The sequence below is a fragment of the Balaenoptera ricei genome, chromosome 4 (assembly GCF_028023285.1).
Source record: "Balaenoptera ricei isolate mBalRic1 chromosome 4, mBalRic1.hap2, whole genome shotgun sequence".
Classification (NCBI taxonomy): Eukaryota; Metazoa; Chordata; class Mammalia; order Artiodactyla; family Balaenopteridae; genus Balaenoptera; species Balaenoptera ricei.
Genome location: NC_082642.1, coordinates 11693261 through 11719201, shown reverse-complemented (window position 1 = coordinate 11719201; position 25941 = coordinate 11693261). Strand labels below are relative to the sequence as shown.

At 35.4% G+C, this 25941-nt stretch overlaps 1 protein-coding gene across 1 annotated transcript in view; it reads right to left on the bottom strand.

Moving 5' to 3' along the window:
• LOC132365197 (phospholipid scramblase 1-like) overlaps window positions 1-25713 on the bottom strand; it is a 31295-nt gene extending 5582 nt beyond the window's left edge. The window contains exons 1-7 of the mRNA XM_059921882.1: window positions 25621-25713; window positions 24310-24351; window position 23176; window positions 16325-16545; window positions 11918-12079; window positions 8386-8547; window positions 7678-7679 (exon numbers count right to left, since the gene is read on the bottom strand). Coding sequence (XP_059777865.1) covers window positions 7678-7679; window positions 8386-8547; window positions 11918-12079; window positions 16325-16545; window position 23176; window positions 24310-24351; window positions 25621-25713 — 683 coding nt within the window. The remainder of the gene's footprint in view (window positions 1-7677; window positions 7680-8385; window positions 8548-11917; window positions 12080-16324; window positions 16546-23175; window positions 23177-24309; window positions 24352-25620) is intronic.
• Between the last annotated feature and the right edge of the window lie 228 nt (window positions 25714-25941).

Genomic DNA, 25941 nt, shown 5'->3' with positions numbered 1-25941 from the left:
GCTCTTCTCTAAATGTTGATAGAATTTGCCTGTGAAGCCATCTGGTCCTGGGCTTTTGTTTGTTGGAAGATTTTTAATCACAGTTTTAATTTCAGTGCTTGTGATTGGTCTGTTCATATTTTCTATTTCTTCCTGGTTCAGTCTCGGAAGGTTGTGCATTTCTAAGAATTTGTCCATTCCATCCAGGTTGTCCATTTTATTGGCATATAGTTGCTTGTAGTAATCACTCATGATCCTTTGTATTTCTGCAGTGTCAGTGGTTACTTCTTTTTCATTTCTAATTCTATTGATTTGAGGTTCTCCCTTTTTTTCCTGATGAGTCTGGCTAATGGTTTATCAATTTTGTTTATCTTCTCAAAGAACCAGCTTTTAGTTTTATTGATCTTTGCTATCATTGCCTTCATTTCTTTTTCATTTATTTCTGATCTGATCTTTATGATTTCTTTCCTTCTGCTAACTTTGGGGTATTTTTGTTCTTCTTTCTCTAATTGCTTTACGTGTAAAGTTAGGTTGTTTATTTGAGATGTTTCTTGTTTCTTAAGGTTGGATTGTATTGCTATAAACTTCCCTCTTAGAACTGCTTTTGCTGCCTCCCATAGGTTTTGCGTCATCATGTTTTCATTGTCATTTGTTTCTAGGTACTTTTTGATTTCCTCTTTGATTTCTTCAGTGATCTCTTGTTTATCAAGTAGTGTATTGTTTAGCCTCCATGTGTTTGTATTTTTTACAGACTTTTTCCTGTAATTGTTATCTAGTATCATACTGTTGTGGTCAGAAAAGGTACTTGATACAATTTCAATTTTCTTAAATTTAGCAAGGCTTGGTTTGTGACCCAAGATATGATCTATCCTGGAGAATGTTCCATGAGCACTTGAGAAGAAAGTGTATTGTGTTGTTTTTGATGGAATGTCCTATAAATATCAATTAAGTCCATCTTGTTTAATATATCATTTAAAGTTTGTGTTTCCTTATTTATTTTCATTTTGGATGATCTGTCCATTGGTGAAACTGGGGTGTTAAAGTCCCCTACTTTGATTGTGTTACTGTTGATTTCCCCTTTTATGGTTGTTAGTGTTTGCCTTATGTATTGAGGTGCTCCTATGTTGGGTGCATAAATATTTACAACTTTTATATCTTCTTCTTGGATTGATCCCTTGGTCATTATGGAGTGTCCTTCTTTGTCTCTTGTAATAGTCTTTATTTTAAAGTATATTTTGACTGATATGAGAATTGCTACTCCAGCTTTCTTTTGATTTCCATTCGCATAGAATATCTTTTTTCATCTCCTCACTTTCAGTCTGTATGTGTCCCTGGGTCTGAAGTGGGTCTCTTGTAGACAGCATATATATGGGTCTTGTTTTTGTATCCATTCAGCCAGTCTGTGTCTTTTGGTTGGAGCATTTAATCCATTTACATTTAAGGTAATTATCGATATGTATGTTCCTATTCCCATTTTCTTAAATGTTTTGGGTTTGTTATTGTAGGTGTTTTCCTTCTCTTGTGTTTCTTGCCTAGATAAGTTCCTTTAACATTTGTTGTAAAGCTGGTTTGGTGGTACTGAATTCTCTTAGCTTTTGCTTGTCTGTAAGTGTTTTAATTTTTCTGTCAAATCTGAATGAGATCCTTGCTGGGCAGAGTAATCTTGGGTGTAGGTTTTTCCCTTTCATCACTTTAAATATGTCCTGCCACTCTCTTCTGGCTTGCAGAGTTTCTGCTGAACGATCAGCTGTTAACCTTACAGGGATTTCCTTGTATGTTATTGTTGTTTTTCACGTGCTACTTTTAATATTTTTTCTTTGTATTTAATTTTGACAGTTTGATTAATATGTGTCTTGGCGTGTTCCTCCTTGGATTTATCCTGTATGGGACTGTCTGTGCTTCCTGGACTTGATTATTTCCTTTCCCATTTTAGGGAAATTTTCAACTATAATCTCTTCAACTATTTTCTCAGTCCCTTTCTTTTTCTCTTCTTCTTCTGGGACCCCTATAATTCGAATGTTGGTGCATTTAATATTGTCCCAGAGGTCTCTGAGACTGACCTCAATTATTTTCATTCTTTTTTCTTTATTCTGCTCTACAGTCGTTATTTTCACTATTTTATCTTCCGGGTCACTTCTCCGTTTTTCTGCCTCAGTTATTCTGCTATTGAACCCTTCTAGAGAATTTTTGATTTCATTTACTGTGTTGTTCATGTTTGTTTGTTTGCTCTTTAGTTCTTCTAGGTCCTTGTTAAACGTTTCTTGTATTTTCTCCATTCTATTTCCAAGATTTTGGATCATCTTTACTATCATTATTCTGAATTCTTTTTCAGGTAGACTGCCTATTTCCTCTTTATTTGTTAGGTCTGGTCGGTTTTTACCTTGCTCCTTCATCTGCTGTGTGTTTCTTTGTCTTCTCATTTTGCTTAACTTACTGTGTTTGGTGTCTCCTTTTCGCAGGCTGCTGGTTTGTAGTTCCCGTTGTTTTTGGTGTCTGCCCCCAGTGCCTAATGTTGGTTCAGTGGGTTGTGTAGCCTTCCTGGTGGAGGAAACTAGTGCCTGTGTTCTGGTGGATGAGGCTGGATCTTGTCTTTCTGAGTGGCAGGTCCACGTCTGGTGGTGTGTTTTGGGGTGTCTGTGGCCTTATTATGATTTTAGGCAGCCTCTCTGCTAATGGGTGGGGTTGTGTTCCTGTCTTGCTAGTTGTTTGGCATAGCGTTTCCTGTACTGTAGCTTGCTGGTCATTGAGTGGAGCTGGGTCTTGGTGTTGAGATGGAGATCTCTTCGAGATTTTTGCCATTTGATATTACGTTGAGCTGGGATGTCTCTGGTGGACCAATGTCCTGGCTTGGCTCTCCCACCTCAGAGGCACAGCCCTGACGCCTGGCTGGAGCACCAATAGCCTGTCATCCACATGGCTCAGAATAAAAGGGGGAAAGAAAGAAAGGAAGGAAGGAAGGAAGGAAGGAGAAAGAAAGAAAGAAAGAAAGAATGAACGAAAGGAAGAAAGAGAGAAAGAAAGAAAGAAAGAAAGAAAGAAGAGAACAACCCAACCAAAAAACAAATCCATCAATGATAACAAGCGATGAAAACTATACTAAAAAAAAAAAAAAAAAGGACAGACAGAACCCTAGGACAAATGGTAAAAGCAAAGCTATACAGACAAAATCACACACAAGCATAAGCATACACATAAAAAGAGAAAAGGAAAAATGTATATATATTGTTGCTCCCAAAGTCCACCTCCTCAATTTGCGATGATTCGTTGTCTATTCAGGTATTCCACAGATGCAGGGTACATCAAGTTGATTGTGGAGATTTAATCCGCTGCTACTGAGGCTGCTGGGAGAGATTTCCCTTTCTCTTCTTTGTTTGCACAGCTCCTGGAATTCAGCTTTGGATTTGGCCCTGCCTCTGTGTGTAGGTCACCTGACGGCGTCTGTTCTTCGTTTAGACAGGATGGGGTTAAAGGAGCAGCTACTTCTGGGGCTCTGGCTCACTCAGGCCCGGGGGAGGGAGGAGTACGGAATGCGGGCGAGCCTGTGGTGGCAGAGGTCGGCATGAAGTTGCACCAGCCTGAGGCGCGTCGTGTGTTTTCCCGGGGAAGTTGTCCCTGGATCACGGGACCCTGGCAGTGGCAGGCTGCACAGGCTCCTGGGAGGGGCGGTGTGGAGAGTGACCTGGGCTCGCACACAGGCTTCTTGGTGGCAGCAGCAGCAGCCTTAGTGTCTCATTCCCGTCTCTGGGGTCCGCGCTGATAGCCGCGGCTCACGCCCGTCTCTGGAGCTCGTTTAACCGGCGCTGTGAATCCCCTCTCCTCGCACACCAGGAAACAAAGAGGGAAGAAAAAGTCTCTTGCCTCTTCGGCAGCTGCAGACTTTTTCCTGGACTCCGTCCTGGCTAGCTGTGGCGCACTAGCCCCTTCAGGCTGTGTTCACGCAGCCAACCCTAGTCCTCTCCCTGGGATCCGACCGAAGCCCGAGCCTCAGCTCCCAGCCCCAATCCATCCCGGCGGGTGAGCAGACAAGCCTCTCGGCCTGGTGAGTGCTGGTCGGCACCCATCCTCTGTGCGGGAATCTCTCCGCTTTGCCCTCTGCACCCCTGTTGCTGTGCTCTCCTCCGTGGCTCTGAAGCTTCCCCCGCTGCCACCCGCAGTCTCCCCCCGTGAAGGGGCTTCCTAATGTGTGGAAATCTTTCCTCCTTCACAGCTCCCTCCCAGTGGTGCAGGTCCTGTCCCTATTCTTTTGTCTCTTTTTTCTTTTTTCTTTTGCCCTACCCAGGTATGTGGAGAGTTTCTTGCCTTTTGGGAGGTCTGAGGTCTTCTGGCAGCATTCAGTAGGTGTTCTGTAGGAGTTGTTCCACATGTAGATGTATTTTTGATGTATTTGTGGGAAGGAAGGTGATCTCCACGTCTTACTCTTCCGCCATCTTGAAGCTCCTCCTCCTATAGTGAGTCTTTTGTAGGCAGCATATAGATGGATCTTGTTTTTTATTCGGCCAATCTATGTTTTTTAATTGGAGAATTTAGTCTGTTTACCTTTAAATGGTATGTGTTTACTGTCATTTTGATAATTGTTTTCTGGCTGTCTTGTAGTTCCTCTCTTGTTCCTATCTTCTTCTCTTGTTCTCTTCCCTTGTGTTTTGATGACTTTCTTTAGTGTTATCCTTAAATTCCTTTTAAAATTATCTTTTGAGTGTCTACTATAGGCTTTGCTTATCTGGAAAACTCTCCTTCAGTTCTGAATGATAATCTTGCCAGGTAGAATATTCTTGACTAGAAGTTTTCCATTTCAGCACTTTGAATATCTCATGCTACTCCCTTCTGGCCTTCAAAGTTTCTACTGAGACATTTGCTGATAGCCTCATGTGGGTTCCCTTTTAAGTAGCAAGTTTTTCTCTTGCTGCTTTTAAGATTCTCTATCTTTCAACATTTTAAGTATAATGTGTTTTGGTGTGGATATCTTTGGGTTCCTCTTATTTGAAATTTTCTGGGAATCCTTGATTTGGATGTCTTTTTCCTTCCCCAGGTTAGGGAAGTTTTCAGCCATTATCTTTGAATATGTTTTCTGCTCCTCCTCTCTCTCTTCTTCTTTTGGGATCCCTAAATGAGAATATTGTTCGACTTGATGTTGTCCCATAGGTCCCTTAAGCCATATATATACATATAATTTTTTTCCCCCTCAGTTTGAGTGAGCTCCACTGTTTCTGTCTTCGAGATCACTCTTCTTTTCTTGTGCTTCATCTAGTCTGTTGTTGAACCTTTCTAATGTATTTTTCAGTTCAATTATTGTATTCTTCAGCTCTATTACTTCTGTTTGGTACTTTCTTGTATTTTCTTTCTCTTTACTGAAATTCTCACTGTGTTCATCCACTCCTGAGTTTAGTGACCATCTCTATGACCCTTACTTTGAACTCTTAATTAGGTAAATTACTTATCTCCATTTCATTAAGTTTTTTTTTCTTTTTTTCTGGTGTTTTATCTTGTTCTTTCATTTGGTGCATATTTTTGTTTCTTTATTTTGCTTGACTCTCTGTGTTTGTCTTTACATTAGGCAAAGCAGCTACCTTTCCTAGTCTTGAAGGAATGGCCTTGTATAGGAGATGAATCTTATCATTTAACCTTGCCCTTGCTCTTGCTTATGTCTCAAACTTTTGTGATTACCTAAGCACCCAGATTTATTCTTGATAGGTCCCAGTTGTTCAGGTTTTTCCAAGGTTTGTCAGTGTCCAAAAGGAGGGATCTCAGTCAGTACCTAGGTTCAGGCTCACTGGAAGCCAGATTCTTAAGCAGCAGCTTTTAAGGTATGCAAATATATACAGTCCTATGGGATTTCAGTCATAAACCCTGCTGGACTCCAGACCAAGTAATTTGGAGGCATCCCTTTGGTGATATTTGCAGAAATTGGGACTCTAGATGAATGTATAAGCTCCTTCCTGATAGGTACCACTGAGCTGAAGCAAGACCAAGAGAAAGTGCAAAAATGGCATTCCCCCAGCCTACGTTCCCTGAGGAAAATTTGAAGCCTCTAGATGTGCAGTAAACCTAAAATCTGCCCCTCAACCTGAGGTTTCAGCACAAGTAGATAAGCCTTTTTCACAGGAAGACTGGGGGTGTGTTCCAGTCTGCTGTTTATGCCATGGTCTGGGGGTGGTAGCCTGCTAAGCACTCTCTCTCTCATTGTATCAGTCACATGGGGCCCAGAAACACAAGCACCTCTGGCCACCAGAGCCAGGTGATCAAGAGGTATCCCCTGTGTGGACTGTACACACCTATTGGCTTTAGCAGGGCCACAGGTGAGCTTGGGGCCATGGCATGACTGCTGGCTTTAGCAAGACTACAGGCAGAGTATGACCGCTAGCACTAGCAAGGTAACAGGAGTACAAAAATGGCACTTGTCAATGCTGGCCCTTACAAGGTAGAATGAGAGCATGAAAATGATACATACCAGCATCTCTGTCCCCAGAGTCCCAACAGACCCCTGCCCCTCTAGCAGATGCTTTAAGATTAGCTAGTGAATCTCCTTCATGAGTTAATATCATCTAGATGTTTTTCAAACTGCTGCTTGTATGCTGTCTTGGGGTGATTCTGCATATGAGCCATTTAAGAGTGGAATCTCTGTTCTCTACAGCACTTTGAATCTCCTGAACATTAGCCCTCTTGGTTTCCAAAGCCAGATGTTTTGGGAGTTGTCTTTCAGTGCAGGTCCCAAGGGTTGGGGTGCCTGAAGTGGGGCATGAACACCTTGCTTCTCAGGGAGAAAATCTGTATTTGTGAGACCCCTCCCGATTGTGGGTCACTCCACCAAGTGTGGGTTTTTGGGTGAGAACACATCTCTGCCTCTCCATCCTGTCTTGATGTGGTCTTTTTATCCTTCATTGTTGAAGAGCTATTTAGCTAGTTTTCAGGCTTTTTTCAGAGGGAATTATTCCATGTGTAGTGGTAAATTTGGTGTGTCCATGGGAGGAGGTGAGTTCAGGCTCTTCTTATGCTGCCATCTTGAACCACTTCTGCTATTGATTTATTTTTAAAAACATGTTTACATTCACAAATATAGTTAGCATTTTATTTTCTCATAAATATTATTGAACTTCAGATGATTCTTCTCAGATTATGTTCCTTCCTCCTGATTTATCCCCTTTAGAAATGGTCTGTATGTGTAAAACTGTGTTTTTTAAAAAACTAATTTATTTATTTTCCTCTTCTCCTTGAGATATGTATTCTTGAAGAAAACAGAATTTGAGAGTTAAGATCGTTTTTTTAATCAATACTTTGAAGATATTATTCTACTCTGTGGCTTCCACCCTTTCTGTTGAGAAGGCAGTTGTCAGTCTAATTGCTTGTGGGAGATTTATCTTTTCTTTCTGGTTACTTATTTTTCTTTGCTGTTTTGCTGCTTCACTGTGATTTATATAGATGTTGCTTTTTAATTATATTACTTAGGATATATTGTCCTTTCTGAATCACTGGATTCATGTTTCTTCTGGAAATTTTTTAGCAGTTATTCTCTATCCTATCTTACTTACTTAGAACTCTTGACTTTCATGTTTCCTTGTCTCTGTAGTTCATTATGAATAATTTCCTCAACTATATCTCTCAGTTCACTAATTTTTTCCTCAGCTACATTCGATCTGCTATCTAATCTGTTTATTTTTCTCTTTCTCCAAATTTCTTAATACTGTATGATTCATCCCTGCTTACCACTTCTGCCATTTCCTGTCATTTCATAATATTTGGAGAATGAAGGTAGTTGCTTATGTTCATTTTCTCCCTAAGACCCAACTGAAATCACAAATGGTATTTTCTTTTTAAATATTTCTACATATCGGTGCTCTGTGATAACTTAGATGGGTGGGATGGTGGGGGGTGGGATGGAGGTCAAAGAAGGAGGCGATGTAGGTATACATACAGTTGATTCACTTTATTGTACAGCAGAAACTAACACAACATTGTAAAGCAATTATACTCCAATAAAAAAAGAAAATTATGTGTAGCCACAAAGCAAAAAAATATATATATATATATATTTCTACATATCTGTGGTTTCAAATTAACAATGATTACTTTTTAAATGAAATGTTAAAAAAGGTACTTATTATAAAATTTTAAATTGTTGGAAATAACAGTAAATTACATTGAATGAGACATTGTGTTCTTATTTTCAGTGACTTAGTCTTGTTTTTCATTAAGGCAAAGGAATTCAACTTTAATGATCACATTTCCAGGACACTCGTTTTTATTTCCTTTGCAATGTGAACACTCAATCCATGATGTAAATTGGGGACCTAGGACTAGACCAAAAGCACAGATTGCAATTGATCTAAGTGATTTGAGGAGAAATATTAGCACAAGTGTAGTGATAATCTCAGAAAATTAATGTGCAGCTAGATAGAATAAAAATAGACTCACAATGAGGAAACTTGCTCCGAGCATCAATGCTTTTATTTTGACATCAAGATCAAAAGGAAACTGGATCCCAAGTTGATCAGCATTGGTAAAACGTTCCCTCGTAAATCCAGTCCACTGATTGGAAATCTTACCAATAACCATTTCTTCATCCAGGGACAAAAACTAAAATAAAAAATATTTTTAATCTTAGATAAACTCTCTGAAATAAAAACGATAGGCATTCCCACATCAATTTTAGTAATTAAATATGACCCATACGAATTATAATCATATGTGAGTTATAATCTGAAGTAAAAAGAATATGCAATATGGACACAAAGTAGTCTATGAAAACATCTACAGACAATTTCTACCTAAAAGAAAATTTTCAAATTGATTGGATACAAGTGATCTTATTTATATGTATGTGTATACATACATATATTATGTTTTATATACAATGCATATTATATATAAAATTATATTAATGTATATAATTTGCTTAAATTTGATCAGAGAATCAATTTAATTAGAAAATGAAAACCACTAGCTTTTCAGCTCTTTTACACAGTTAACTCTTTCCTAAGAGTCCTGATTTTCTGAATCCCTCTACCTTTACCTCATCCCCTTTTCTTCTTTACTCATCTGGACTCCCTGGAGCACCACTTCTTGTACCAAGTAATATTCATTTCTCAACCTAAGAGATACTCATGTAAATGTAAAACAATAAGTCTGTGATAAATGCTACTGCTTATTTTGTGATGAATGCCAGAAAGGAAAAGGTAGCGTGATATGATGGAGTATAATAGGGAGATAATAGGTAGACTAAAAGAATTGGGGGGATGGGGGGCTTCCCTGGTGGCGCAGTGGTTGAGAATCTGCCTGCCAATGCAGGGGACATGGGTTCGAGCCCTGGTCTGGGAAGATCCCACATGCCACGGAGCAACTAGGCCCGTGAGCCACAATTACTGAGCCTGCGCATCTGGAGCCTGTGCTCCGCAACAAGGGAGGCCGCGACAGTGAGAGGACCGCGCACCACGATGAAGAGTGGCCCCCGCTTGCCACAACTAGAGAAAGCCCTCGCACAGAAACGAAGACCCAACACAGCCAAAAATAAATAAATAAAAATAAATAAATTAAAAAAAAAAAAAGAATTGGGGGGATGGTTTTAGAGAAAAAGAGGGAAAATGCCATTTAAGCTGAGATTTGGAGGGTCAGCAGGAATTAGTGACAGAGGAATAGGGAAAGTAAGCGCTTCCTAGAGAGAGTCAGCTACATGTGAAAAGGCTCTGGTTTAGGAATAAACATAGCTGGAGCGAAGTGAGTGAGGCGGATAGTGGTAGAAAGTAAGAAAAGAGAGGTATGCAGGGCTAGGTCATACATAGCCTTGTAAGTAATGTTAAGGAATTTGGGGAGAGAAATATGGAAGAGTTTTACATAACTGTGTCAAACTTTTCCAGTTTTTCCAGAACTCTGAACACATCGTTCCCCCTCACCCTCAACAATACAGCTTATATTTTCCACTGAAGAGAAAATAGAAGCAACTGGACAGGAACTTACTGGACTCCCAGCCGCCAGTTTAGAAAGTTATTATATCTGTACCAACACGTCCTGCTTCCTTCCTGGTGTGATTAATGGGCCATCTCTATGCCTGTTCTAGGCCAGTTCTCTACATGCCTTAGGTCCCATACCAAGAGACAGGGTTCATCAGATATTCAATTTCGGTTGTTTCTCCACATTTTCCTCCAATTTGGCTTCTTTCCTTGAAAATCAAAGCATGCTAAGGACATACCTTTCATAAAAATACCTCCCTGTCAACTCTGTGCCCCCATCCAGCCAGGAGCAAGATTATGGTAAGGCAGGGAGACAAGTCATACAAATGCAGAGTCAGTTTCTGTCTTAACTTAAATTTTTGGTATTTGTTCCTAATAGATTTTTTGCATTAATTTTGATGTTTAAAATATATTCAAATATCATTTATCTTAATTACTAGGCTTTTTGGTGTCCCTTTGAATTTTGTACCGGAGATAAATATCTTATTTGCCTCACCCTAGTCCTGTCCTATAGTAGTCCTAGCTACTCCTTTACCTCTCTCCTATTTTTCATAGCCAAAAGTATTAAAAGGTTTGTCCATATTCATGCAAAAGATGCACATTCTCACAGAATCATTACCTCATTTCTTGTCCCTTGCTCTTGGAGGTTACCTATAAGTGCCAGCTTTAAAATGGCTTTGCTTCAAACTTAGAAGAAATAGGAAATATTCTATGTACCTTAGCAATAGTTCTTAAGACACTAGAATAAAGTAGGATTTATTGTACCATAATGTGAGATACAAGACAATGATGTTACTAAAAATGAGGCAAGGTAGCTTTGGCTTCCAGAGTTTCATGCACAGACCACTCTGTTGCATTGGTTTCCAACTTGAAACAGAGAAGAATAGAGTCTTGTGTGCTCATTTTATTAAATTTTTCTAAACCAAACTTATTATTATAATTAATTTTTAAGTATGTCTTAATCAGTACATGTAAGTATCACTAAAGTGAATTGACATAATTCTAAAGAAGGAAAAAAATCAGGCAGTGTTTTACATAGGCTGTGTCCAGATTTCTGACTAGGAATTTCAGATATTAAAACAAGCAAACATGTCCTTGATGAAAGACTGAAAAGCAGTCTTTTTTCAAATTGAATATCTTATCAAAACAAGACAGTATTCTCTGTTGCTTAGGCATCTTCAGATTTAACCAAGTGTAGTGGGATGTTTATTAACTATATTTAGTATATTTAGTAGTAAACTTCCTAAATTATTATCTGAATGTTGGACATAATCTGAGAAATAAATCAGTAAGCACATAAAAATTTAACAAAATTGTACCATGCCAGTTTCAGAATTTTATAAAACTTAGCATTAATCTCTTATCTATAATTAATGCTGGATTATGTCATTGTCCATTGCAATAAAGTTAATTTTCTCTTTCAACATTCCTTGAAATATTAAATATAAAACTTGTTTGATAACTATACACTTAAAATATAGATTAAAAAGGTGCCTTAGGGCTTCCCTGGTGGCGCAGTGTCTGCCTGCCAGTGCAGGAGACGCGGGTTCGAGCCCTGGTCTGGGAGGATCCCACATGCCGCGGAGCAACTGTGCCCGTGAGCCACAACTGCTGAGCCTGCGCGTCTGGAGCCTGTGCTCCGCGACAAGAGAGGCCGCGGTTGTGGGAGGCCCGCACGCCGCGATGAAGAGTGGCCCCCGCTCGCCACAACTGGAGAGAGCCCTTGCACGGAAGCGAAGACCCAACACAGCCAAAAATAAATACAAATAAATAAATTAAATTAAAAAAAAAAAAGGTGCCTTATAAGCTTCACAAACTGTAGGTCTTAATTAAGCAAAGAAACTATGAATTAGAAATTCAATTTAAAAATTAGGCAAATATTTATAGTAATTGTAATATGTTTTTATTTTCTTTTAATCACATTAATTAACTATGTGCATTAGAAAATTATCAAATTATTAATTTGAGCACGATAATTTAAAACATTATGAATTACTCACATTAAAATTTAGATCTTTGAGACAGCTAGAAACCACACATGGCCCTCTGATTTTCATTAAATCCTCCTTATTCTCATTTTTTATTTTAAACATTGGCAAAAATGGGTGATAGTATTGATAAACATATCCAATTATTTCTCCAGGAGGGGCCTCAACTCTTAGCTACAAAATATTAAAAAATGTAGTATTAATCAAGTGAGATATGTTTGATTTGTAAGCAACACTGTATTTACCTATATGCTACCTTTTACTTAGCTTTTTGTATATGTGGACAGAACTTCATGAGTTTAAAGCATGACCTATATTTGGGAATGGACATGGAAGTAAAAAAGGATTTAGTTGTTGAAATCCCTGAGTTGAGATCTGATGCTGCTGCTCACTAACCACATGATATATGGACAAGTCACTCACCTCTCTGAAATTAATTTTCCATTTGCAAAAGAGGGATAATAATAATCTTTAGGTGCTTATGAGGATCACTTTTTAAATTTCCATGCCCAATAGATATGCCTTTAAAACTCCAATCACACCAAAACTGTTTATTATCCAACATGCCAAGGACTTTGGTACCTCTATGCCAATGCAAATATGAATTCATTGAAATTCTTCATGTTCATTGTGATTTAAAGCCCAGTTCATCAGAATCAATAGAGACTGATTCAATAAATTATGGTATATCATCCATACAATGGGTTATTATGCAGCCATTTATGAGAATGAGAAAGCTCTATACATACTGATATAATCTTCAAGTTAAAAAATTATAGAAGAATATCTGCCAATTGTGTACCAAACACATCACACACATACACACACATATATATATATGTGTATATGTATACATATATATAGCATAAATATGCATCTGTTATATAAATATTCATAGAATAATTCTGGAAGAATACCTTAACTCATAATAGCAGTTGCCTCTGAAGAAGAATACAGCAGACATAGGAAATAAGTGTTTGAGAGACATTGTTTTAGCTGAATAACTTTCTTTGCTAACTGACTTTCTTTCCCTTTCTTTCTTTCTCTCCCTTCCTTCCTTCCTTCCTTCCTTCTTTATATATATATAAGTATTACTCTTTCAAAAAATAAATGGAGACTGTTAAGTCAAGATAGTGGCAGTGGTGATGTAGTTTTTGAATCTTCTCAAAACCCTCATAAAAAGGATAGAACAAGTATGATAGGTAAACAAAACCAAAGCACTGTCAAATTATTTATCAAAGTAGATGGAAAAATTATAGACTTACATCTTAAAATACAAGTAGATGTAGTGAAACAAGTGACGGCAGCAAGATATTCCTGAGATCCAAGGAATCCAGACACCACTAACAAGTATTCATCACAAAAAGAAAGGGATCCCACTCAGAATAAAAGCTCAAAGGACCAGTCTGAGAAACATAGCTGAAAATGGAATGGAACTTCATAGCTTCTAATTTGTAGGCAGTATAAGAAGACTGTGGGAAGATTGACTGGGGCTGAAGTTGTCTAGGCATAAGAACTTTTTACAAAATCATCCATTCAAGATTCCCTTTCATAACAAAGTTTTACACTGACAAGAAATTGCTGGGAGTAGAATAAAAACTGAGTAAGACAGGAAGATCTGGGATTAAAGGAAGAGAATTTCAGGTAAATGTGGAGGAGGTGTACAGAGAAGGTAAATCTGAAAAAGAACCAAGAAGCTATATTCCTAACATTACACAATGAAGCAGAAGGGAAATCCCTAGAACTCTACTATGAGAATCTCTTAAAATGATTCTGAAGATAAAAACTGGACGTGAATCTACATTTGGAAAAGGGAATGGCACTGGTTGAGTTCCTTGATTTTTGTGGCTTCTTATTTGAGGTCTGGCCCTGGTCAGTGCTGCACAGGGTTGTGAAAAGTTTTTAATAACAGTTTCTACTTTATGGAGGTAGGACAAATTGTAGAAGTAAGAAATAATAAAAGATTAGAAGAAAAGAAAATCAAAGCAATAGGAAATGGACCAAAACATAGAGAATAAGTAAAACAAAGCTGATTCTTTGAAAGGATCAATAAAATTCCCTAAGCTAAGCATGAAAAAAGAAAGAAAACACAAATCACTACTGTCAGAAATGAAAAGGGGGCTATTACTACATAATATGCAAACTTAATAGGACAATAAAGGAATATATTAACAAATTTATGCCAATTAATTCAATAACTTAGGTTAGGCAAATTCTTTGAAAGACACAAATTATAAAAATGAACTTAAGGAGAAAAAGAAAACCTGACTACCCCTATATATATTAAAGAATTTTTGAATTTAAACCTAAAATCCTTCACACACCCCCTATTACAGGCTAAAATAGCTTCACTGTTGAATATAATCAAATATTTAAGTAAGATATGATACTAATCCTATACAAACTCTTTCAGAAAAGAATAAGGAACATTTCCAACTTCCCTTATGAAACATTATCCTAATTCCAAAGCCACACAAAAACTTAAAAGAATAATACAGACCTATATATCATACACATAAACACAAATTCTTAGCAAAATGAATATATAAAAAGAATAAGAAATATATCCAAGTGGGATTTACCTCAAGAATGTAAGGTTGATTTAACATTTAAAAAACTCAATTGATGCAGTTCACATATTCACAGATTAAAAGAGAAAAGTCATATAATCAAATGAATAGATACAGAAAAATATTTGACAAAATACAAAGTTTATTTATGGTATAAACTCAGAAAACTAGGAATAAAAGGGATCCTCTGCAACCTAAGAAAGTATATCTTTAAAAAAACTACAGATAACCTCATACTTAAAGATTAAATCTTTTCTTCAAAATCAGTAGGAAAGGCAAGACTATCCTTTCTTACTTCTGTTCAATATTATAATAGCGTTCTTAACCAGAACAAAATGGCAATAAATAAATATGACATTTATACATATACACATATAAATAAAAAGCATACAGATAGCAAAAGAAGAAGTAAAACTTTATTTTCATATTATATAATTGAAGAAAACTTTAAGGAATCTGTAAAAATCTGCTAGAATTCATAAGTGATTTTTGGCAGTCAAAAGGTAAAGGATCAATAATCAAGGGTCAATTGTTTTTCTATATATGAACAACAAAAATGGAATGTTTAACTTGAAGATATTTTTAATTGTATCTAAAAACATGAAATACTTAAATTTAGTCCTAATAGAATATTTGTAAGACTAAGCACTGCAAACAACTACTGGGAGTTAATAATGAAGACCTAAATCTAAGGAGAAATTACCATAGTCATTGAGCGGAAGACACAGTATTAGTTAGAAATCAATGCTTCCCAAAATTAATAAATAGGTTCAATGCCATCCAAATCACTATCTCAGCAGGAATCTTCAAGTAATATAAAAGATTCTTCTAAAACTTACATGAAAATTGCAAAGTACTTAACAGAGTCAAACAATTTTTAAAAAGCAAACCAAAACTGGAAGGCTCATACTGGCTAGTATTAAGACTTACTCTAAAGTTAGGTAGTCAAGACAATGTAGTATTGGCATAGGGTACATATCTATGTATAGCTATATCTATAGATCAGTGGAACAGTGGAAGAGAGTAGATTCTAGAAATAGGTATACACATATATTGGCAATTTATTTTCAAAGATATAAAAAGACAGTTATATGGAAAAGGGTAGTCTTTTTCAAAACATGGTGTTCAAACAACTCGATATCAAATTGAAAAAAAAAAATCTCAAATCTTTCCTCACACGTACACAAAAATTAACTCCAAATGGAACTAGACCTAAATATAAAATTTCTGGAAGAAATATAAGACACAGTCTTTGCTATTTTGTAATAGGCAAAGATTTCTTAGATAAGTTCTTAAAACCATGGACCATAAAAGAATATACATGATAAATTAGATTTTATCAAAATTGAAACCTTCTTTTTTTCTAAGGATAATAAAATGAAAATCTAAGCCATAAACCTGGACACAATATTGGCAGTACACATATCTGACAAAAGGCTTATATCCAGACTATCTAAAGAACTCTTATAATTCAATAAGACATATTAGTTCATTTTAAAATGGGCAAAAGATTTAACCACTACATAAAAGATATTCAATAGCTAATAAGCACATGCAGGGGAATGCAAGTAAAAATCACAATGATACTTTAGAATAAAAAACTTTTAAAAATCTAAATTTCTTGTGACTTTCATTGCCTGAAAAATATTTACAGTGTTATGCATGAGTCTCATCCTGAAGGTATGAGATATGAATATATTTATAATTCTTTCTCTGACATATTTCATTCCAGACTATTCTTTGTAGCCAAACCCAAAGTTTTAATTTTAATATACTGCCCTGTGTTGAGGCTTTTCTGAAGGAACTCACATACATTCTAAATCACATTGTAGAAATAATATTTACTGACCTTTTGTAGGCAGCAGTTACTCCAGCAATAGCTCCATCTTAGAGCTTTATGCATAGTAATAACATCGCATCCTACATTATCATAAATTGTCATGGTAAAAGGCCTTGAAGGTCCACAGAAGTGTCTGAGGAAACAATTACTTTTCTCTTCTGCAAAATAAATTCTCTGTCCTTGATTATTCATGACATCATATGTTTTGTTAGTTTCAAAAAGACCGAGGACTAAAGAATGAAACAATATGGTGATTTATTAATAAAACTGATGTGACTTGTATAAATTGCATATCAAATTACGTTCAAATTTGAGTAAGTTGGGTAATGTTGGGTAAGAAACACCTTGCTTTTAAGCAACTTTCTTCACTAGTATCTTAGTTTCCCCATACAGAAAAATAAAAGAGATGGTAGCTATCCTCTGGTTCCTTTTACTACTAAAATTCCATGCATAGCTTTTTTGTATCATTTTTGAAATTCAGAGAAATTAACCTATAACTATTATGTTTTGAGTTACTTTAAAAATTACTCCTCTTCATCTTTTCCTTCCTATAGGGCATGAAAATGACTTTATTAGGTCTTCAGCCTGGCTAATAGAAACCAAGAAAAAATATTTCACTTATGCTAAATTAGGGGAGACAGTGAGCACTTTCATATATCATCCACATAAGATAATCAATTCACCATTTTTTGCAAGAAAATGGAAATATTATCTTTTGTCCTAATAATTTTACTTCTGTGATCAGGCAAACAAATAATCCTAAAATTTAAAAAACTGCTTTCTGCACCAAATATTCACTACTACAAACTTAGAAAAAATAAAATAAAATGGAAGCAAAGTAAATATTTAACAACAAAAGGCAATATGTATTATCCCTTCTTTAGAATTATTGGGTAGCTATTTACAATGTTGGGTTTCACCATGGTAACCACAAAACAACAATCTATAATAGACATACACACGTGCACACACGAAAAAGAATACAAACACAACACTAAAAATAGTTATCAAATCACAAGAGAAGAGAACAAAAGAGAAAAGGAAGAAAAAGACCTATAAATCCAAAACAATTAACAAAATGGCAATAGGAACATACATATCAATAATTGCCTTAAATGTAATTGTATTAAATGCTCCAACCAAAAGACACAGACTGGCTGAATGGATACAAAAACAAGACACATATATTTGCTGCCTACAAGAGACTCACTTCAGATGTAGAGACACATACAGAATGAAAGTGAGGTGATGGAAAATGGTATTCTATGCAAGTGAAAATCAAAAGAAAGCTGGAGTAGCAATACTTACGTCAGACAAAATAGACTTTAAAGCACTGTTACATGAGACAAAGAAGGACACTACATAATGACCAAAGGATCAATCCAAGAAGAAGATATAACAATTGTAAATATATATGCACCCAACATAGGAGCACCTCAATATATAAGGCAGATATTAACGACATAAAAGGAGAAATGGACAGTAACATAATAATAGTGGAGGACTTTAACACCCCACTTACATCAATGGACAGATCATGTAGACAGAAAATCAATTAAAAAACCCCACAGGCCTTAAATGACACACTAGACCAGACACACTTAATTGATATTATAGAGCACTCTATCTGAAAGCAGCAGAATATACATTCTTTTCAAGTGCACATAGAGCATTCTCCAGGATAGATCACATGCAGGGCCACAAAGCAAGGCTTGGTAAATTTGAGAAAATTGAAATCATATCAAGCATCTTTTCTGACCACAACACTATGAGGCTAGAAATTAACTGCAAGGAAAAAAAAAAACTGCAAAAAACACAAACCCATGGAGGCTAAACAATATGCTACTAAACAACCAATGGATCACTGAAGAAATCAAAGAGGAAATCAAAAAATACCTAGAGATAAAAGAAAATGAAAACAAAATGATCCAAAATCTATGGGATGTAGCAAAATCAGTTCTAAGAGGCAAGTATATAATGATACACTCTTACCTCAGGAAACAAAAATCTCTAATAAACAACCTAACATAATTCCTAAAGCCACTAGAGAAAGAAGAACAAACAAAACCCAAAGTTCATAGAAGGAAAGAAATCATAAAGATCAGAGCAGAAATAAATAAAATAGAAACGAAAAAACAGTAGAAAAGATCAATGAAACTAAAAGTTGGTTCTTTAAAAAGATAAACAAAATTGATAAACCTTTAACCAGACTCATCAAAAAAAAAAAGGGTGTGGGGGAGAGGGTCCAAATCAATAAAATCAGAAATGAAAAAGGAGAAGTTTCAACCTAAACCACAGAAATACAAAGGATCAGAAAAGACAATTATGAGCAACAATTATGTCCAATAAAATGGACAACCTAGAGGAAATGGACAAATTCTTAGAAAGGTACAATCGCCCAAGACTGAAGCAGGAAGAAATAGAAAATATGAACAGACCAATTATCAGTACTGAAATTGAATCAGTAATTTAAAAACTCCCAACAAGCAAAATTCAGGACCAGATGGCTTCAAAGGTGAATTTTACCAACATTTAGAGAAGATTTAACTAATTCTGAAACTAATCCAAAAAACTGCAAAGAAAGGAACACTTCTGAAATCATTCTATGAGGCCACCATCACCCTGATACCAAAACCAGACAAAGATATCACAAAAAAGAAAATTACAGGCTAATATTACTGATGAACATAGATACAAAATCCTCAACAAAATACTAGCAAACCGATTCCAACAATACATTAAAAGGATCATACACCATGATCAAGTGGGATTTATCCCAGCGATGGAAGGATTTTTCAATATCACCAACTCAATCAATGTAATACACCACATTAACAAATTGAAGAATAAAAATCACATGATCATCTCAGTAGAGGCAGAAAAAGCTTTTGATAAAATTCAATATCCATTTATGATAAAAACTCTCCAGAAAGTGGGCATAGAGGGAACATACCTCAAGATTAATAAATATCATATACGACAAACCCACAGCTAACATCATACTCAGTGGTGAAAAGGTGAAAGCATTTCCTCTAAAATTAGGAAGAAGACAAGGATATCAACTCTTGCCACTTTTATTCAACATAGTTTTGGAAGTCCTAGCCACAGTAATCAGTGAAGAAATAGAAATAAAAGGAATCCAAATTCGAAAAAGAAGTAAAACTGTCCCTGTTTGTAGATGACATGATGCTATACATAGACAATTCTAAGAAAGCTACCAGAAAACTACTAGAGCTAATCAATGAATTTGGTAAAGATGCAGGATACAAAATTAATATACAGAAATCTATTGCATTTCTATACACTAACAACAAAAGATCAGAAAGAGAATTTAAGGAAATAATCCCATTTACCATCGCATCAAAAAGAATAAAATACCTAGGAATATACCTACCTAAGGAGACAAAAGAGCTGTACTCTGAAAACTATAAGATGCTGATGAAAAAAATTGAAGATGACACGAACAGATGGAAATATATAACATGTTCTTGGATTGCAAGAATCAATATCGTTAAAATGACCATACTACCCAAGGCAATTCAATGCAATTCCTATCAAATTATCAATGGCATTTTTTCACAGAACTAGAACAAAAATTCTAAAATTAGTATGAAAACACAGATCACCCTGAATAGCCAAAACAATCTTGAGAAAGAAGAATGGAGCTGGAGGAATCAAGCTCCCTGACTTCAGACTATACTGCAAAGCTACAGTATTCAAAACAGTATGGTACTGGCACAAAAACAGACATATAGATCAATGCAGCAGGATAGAAAGCCCAGAAATAAACTCACACACTTGTGGTCAGTTAATGTACAATGAAGAAGACAAGAATATACATGGAAAAAAGACAGTATCTTCAATAAGTGGTATTGGTAGAACTGAACAGCTACGTGTAAAGGAATGAAATTAGAATATTCTCTAACACTGTATACAAAAATAAACTCCAAATAGGTTAAAGACCTAAATGTAAGATCAGATACTATAAAACCCCTAGAGGAAAACATAGGCTGAACACTCTTTGCCATAAATCGCAGCAAGATTTTTTTTGGATCTGCCTCCTAGAGTAATAGAAATAAAAACAAAAATAAACATATAGGACCTAATTAAACTTATAAGCTTTTACACAGCAAAGGAAACCATAAGCAAAGTGGAAAGACAACTTAAGGACTGGGAGAAAATATTTGCAAATAATGCTACTGACAAGGGATTAATTTCCAAAATATACAAACAGCTCATACAGCTAAATATCAAAAAAAGAACAACTCAATTAAAAAATGGGCAGAAGATCTAAATAGTCATTTCTCCAAAAAAGACATACAGATGGACAAAAGGCACATGAAAAGATGTTCAATATCACTAATAATGAGAGAAATGCAAATCAAAACTACAATGAGGTATCACCTCACACATGTCAAATGGCCATCTTTAAAATGTCTACAAATGATAAATGCTGGAGAGGGTGTGGAGAAGAAGGAACCCTCCTACACTGTTGGTAGAATGTAAATTGCTACAGCCACTATGGAGAACATTATGGAGGTTCCTTACAAAACTAAAAATAGAATTACCATATGATCCTGTAATCCCACTCATGGGCATATATCCGTAGAAAACTCAACATCACCAATTATTAGAGAAATGCAAATCAAAACCACAATGAGGTGGTTCAAACCAGTTAGAATGGCCATCATTAAAAAGTCTACGCTGACAAATGGAAAGGGTGTAGAGAAAAGTGAACCCTCCTACACTGTTGGTGGGAATGTAAATTGGTAGAGCCACTTTAATAGCTCCTTAAAAAAACTAAAAATAGCATTGTCGTATGATTCCACAATGCCACTCCTGGGCATATATTTGGAGAAAGCTGTAATTCAAAAAGGTACATGTGCCCCAATGTTCATAGCAGCACTATTTACAATAGCCAAGACATGGAAGCTACCTAAATGTCCATCAAGGGATGAATGAATAAAGAAGATGTGGTGTGTATATACAATGAATACTACTCAGCCATAAAAAGAATGAAATAATGCCATTTGCAGCAACATGGATGGACATAGAGATTATCATATTAAGTGAAGTAAGTCAGACAAAGACAAATAACATATGCTATCACTTATATGTGGAATCTAAAACAATGATACAAATGAATTTATTTACAAAACAGAAATAGATTCACAGACATAGAAAACAAATTTATGGTTACCAATGGGGATGGCGGGGCAGGGATGTGGAGAGAGATAAATTAGGAGTTTGGGATTAACATATACACACTATATACATAAAATAGGTAAACAACAAGGTCCTACTGTATAGTACAGGGAACAATACTCAATATCTTATAATAACCTATAATGGAAAAGAATCTGAAATATATATATATATATATATATATATATATATATAGGCATGTATAATGAATCACTTTGCTGTACACTTGAAACTAACACAACATTGTAAATTAACTATACTTCAATTAAAAATATTTTTAATATTGGGTTTTAAGATAAAAATAAAAATATTAACATTAAGTGAATAAATATATAAAATTCATGGACAGTGATTAAAAGTGATTTCATAAAACCTCATCAAAGGAATATTTTTTAAAAGCCTTCAGAAAAAATTTATCAGTAGCTGTACATGGATGATTATCTCCCACTTTTCTTAATTTTAAATGTTCTTTAGTGAGTATATGTTTAATGAGTATATATTTCTCTAATATACATTTAACATTTTATTTTGTTAACCTTTGAAACTAATAGTTACAGAATTTCCTCACTTTTTAATGATTAATGTGCAAATGAGCATAATTATGTTTTCATATTGTACCAACATATTTGAAAGGTATTCATTTTGATGTAACTTTCACAGAAAAATCATGATTCAAAATTTATGAAAAAAATCTTCTGACCGCCTTTTAAATTTAATTTCTTTTTATTATTAGGAATTATATATGCATGGCACAAATTTAAAAATGCAAAGAGAGTATAAAATTAAAAATAATTCTTCCTTCCAGGCTTATTCTATTTCTTCTTCTTTCTCCAATTTCATATGCATTCTTCTAGAGATATCTCAAACATATGCAAAGCCTAAATGTATTGTGCACACACACACACACACACATACTCACATGCTAACATATGCACTACTTTGTAATTGCTTTTTATACTTAGCAATATATCTTGGAAATATTCCTGACAATTTTGTAGAGCTGTCTCATTCTTTTAAATAACTGTACAGTGTTAGATTATGTGAACGTATCATTTAGAACAGTAGTTCTCAAATTTTAGCCTGCCTCAGAACCATCTGGAGGGCTTGATAAAGCACAGACCCCATCTCCTGATTTGGTTATTTAGTGGGTCTATGATAAAGCCTGGGAATTTGATAGTTCTGACATGTTCCCAGAAGATGTTGATGCTGCTGGTCTGGTGACCATACTCTGAGAATCACTAGTTTGGAGAACTAGTTTCCCATAACATAGATGGTTAGATTTTTCTCAATATTTTTGCTATTTTTGTCGCTACTGAAATCGTAAGTAACTGTAGCTGTTTCTGTCCTGTGAGTTCCCACAATTGGTTTCTACCTATCTCATGACTTTTATTACTTCATACTGTGATTTTATTTAAGTATATTAACTCTCACATTTTAGGGCAAGCCCTTCAGGGCAAAGCCAGGTCTGACTCATCTTTGATCCTTTCAAAATGGTAACACATGGCTTGTTCATTATAGGTACTCAGTGAGGATTCTGAAATAAATTGTCTTACATTAAAAAAAGCCTTTAGTGTAAGGTAGCAAGAAACGTACCTGTCCCCAGCATTCATTTATAAGATACCTAAATTGGAATGCTTTTGTGAATTAAATAAAACCCTAAATGCCTATTTTAGTCTTAGATCCTCTAATGTCAATGAGAAAGGTCATCAGTGGTGATAATACTATTTTTTTAAACTAAACATTCAATTTCATTTTATTTACATGTACTACAGCATCATCTACATGAAAGAAATATTTGTACTAAGTTGAGATAAAGGTAAACAGTTGAATTCTTATTTTTTTAAAAAATATTTCTGCAATTTTCTTTTTCTCATCCCTCTTCTTCTTTTTTTTTTTTTTAATTTATTTTATTTTTGGCTGCCTTGGGTCTTCACTGCTGCACGTGGGCCCTCTCCAGATGCGGCGAGCGGGGGATACTCTTCGTTGCGGTGCACAGGCTTCTCACTGCGGTGGCTTCTCTTGTCGCAGAGCATGGGCTCCAGGCTCATGGGCTTCAGTAGTTGTGGCTCGCGGGCTCTAGAGCACAGGTTCAGTAGCTGTGGCACACCAACTTAGTTGTGCCACGGCATGTGGGATCTTCCTGGACCATGGCTTGAACCCATGTCCCCTGAATTGGCAGGCAGATTCCTAACCACTGCGCCAGCAGGGAAACCCCTGAACAGTTGAATTCTAATGGACAGTTTAACTTCTCAGACTAGAGAGTGGAATTGGACTGCCCATTACTTTACCTGCATTCTGCTTCTACTAGCAGAACTCCTGAAAAATTTGGAATCATTGCTTCTCTGAAATACCTGTATTTGAGGAATTCAGGATGGGCAAAACCTTTCAGGAAATAGACCTACTACTTAGTAAGACTAACACAGACTAGAATTTTCAGGTGTAATCTGGACCCAATATCTTTCTCCCTCCCTTCGCATGAGAAGACTACGATCACATTCACGTTTTCATCATCTAAAGACCTTCTATATAATCGCTTCATATATCAAGGTTTAGCTATCCTCAGACATAAGACGCACTTTAAGGGAATTCCCTGGCCGTCCAGTAGTTAGGACTCTATGCTTTCACTGCCGAGGGCCCGGGTTCAATCCCTGGTGGGGGAACTAAGATCCCACAAGCCGTGCGGTGCAGCCAAAAAAAAAAAAACACTTCAATTTATAGGGGTTGGTAGAACTATAGCAAAACAAGGTACATATTCAAGAATTAATATACCATTGCCTTTGGTACATAACTTCCAGAAGATCAAAACGCTGACACACACGTAAGTGATTTATCTATTACAGTAGAAAGTAAACATAGGTGGTATGAAGTACTCAAACTCAATTTAAAGCACATAAAAATACATATATACATTAATACTTCCATTTAGGATATTTAAAGTAATTGATTCATTATCAACATCTCTCATTTTTTCTGTCAAATGTCATAATATTATACTAGTCTAAGTGTGAAGTTTTAAAATTTTTTACCATAGAAAAAGGAAATGAAAAAATATTATCAGATAGTCTCTAAAGTGTATTCTTTTTGCTCCATTGTTAATGTACTCAATATTTTTGTTCACAAAAAATTTTTAAAGACTTTTATTAAAAATATTTTTGAAATTCAGAGAGAAATGTCTATACTGTAATTTGAAGTAAAAAGTTTAATGTAGTTTTTACCCATATTCAAAAATGACTTATTAGATTTATATTATTGTTTGCAACAAGTTTATAATGAAGCATTGAAAATATAAACAACCTTTTTAAGAAGGAACATGCATACTGTTTCATTTTTAAAGAATTAAAAAATAAGATGTGGCCAATAAATAGTAATGTGAAATGCCAAAGTTAATTAACTATTCAAAGACAGCACTACAGGAAATTAAATCAGAATTGATAGCATAAACAAAAATAGTAATTCTGTGTCATTAAATTTGGTAGAGAACAGAGATGTTTTCCTAATATTAGTGTTCATATTTTACATTTGCATACCAGGCTTCTACTATCTAAGCAGTTAGATGAACTGAAGAGCCCTTAACTCATTTTTACTTACATTCCCCAAATCCAGTTTCCTATTTTAAAAAGTATACCTATTTATTTTTAAATAGGTTTCTCAGGAAGTACATTTATAAATAACAATGTTATATTGCAGCTGGCCCTGGAATGACATGGTTGAACTGCTAGGGTCTGCTTATATGTGGATTTTTTTTTTTTTGAGTAACTATACAGACATCACTCCATACTCCTGTTTCTGCATCCACAAATCCAACCAACCTCATATCCAGAGGGCAGACTCTGGGATTTGAGCACCTTCCAGTCTTGGTATCTGCCAGACTGGTCCTGAAACCAATCCCCCAGTGGATACTGAGGGACAACTCTATTTAAATTATAAGTTTACTACCTCAATCAGAAATTAAAATTAAATAAAATGTAAAATTTTTAATGTTACAGGTATAGTATTTTAATCTATAGTCAAAATATTTTCCAGTAACACAAATTATATTTTGAAGCTATCTAAATTCATGTTATTTTCCATCAACTAAATTAAGAAACATATTATCATACCTGAGTCAAATATTCCAATCCAGGTGGACAATTGGGTATTGACCCTGGTGTTTGCATCCATTGTATCGTGGGTTGTATATTACAAAAATCCATAATCTAGGTTACATAAATGCTTGAGACTGTGACAGATTGGAGAGATTCCTCCTTTTGTCTTCAAAATCTAACATTACAGAAAAATAATATTGTTAGAGACAGGAATCAACTTCAACTTCAGGTTTAGTTTTTCTTCATTTAATGGTAAACATTAAATTAAATGGTGAACATCAACCATACTTTATTTTTTAAAGTGTTCTCAACTGAAATATTTATGGTTTATTTACA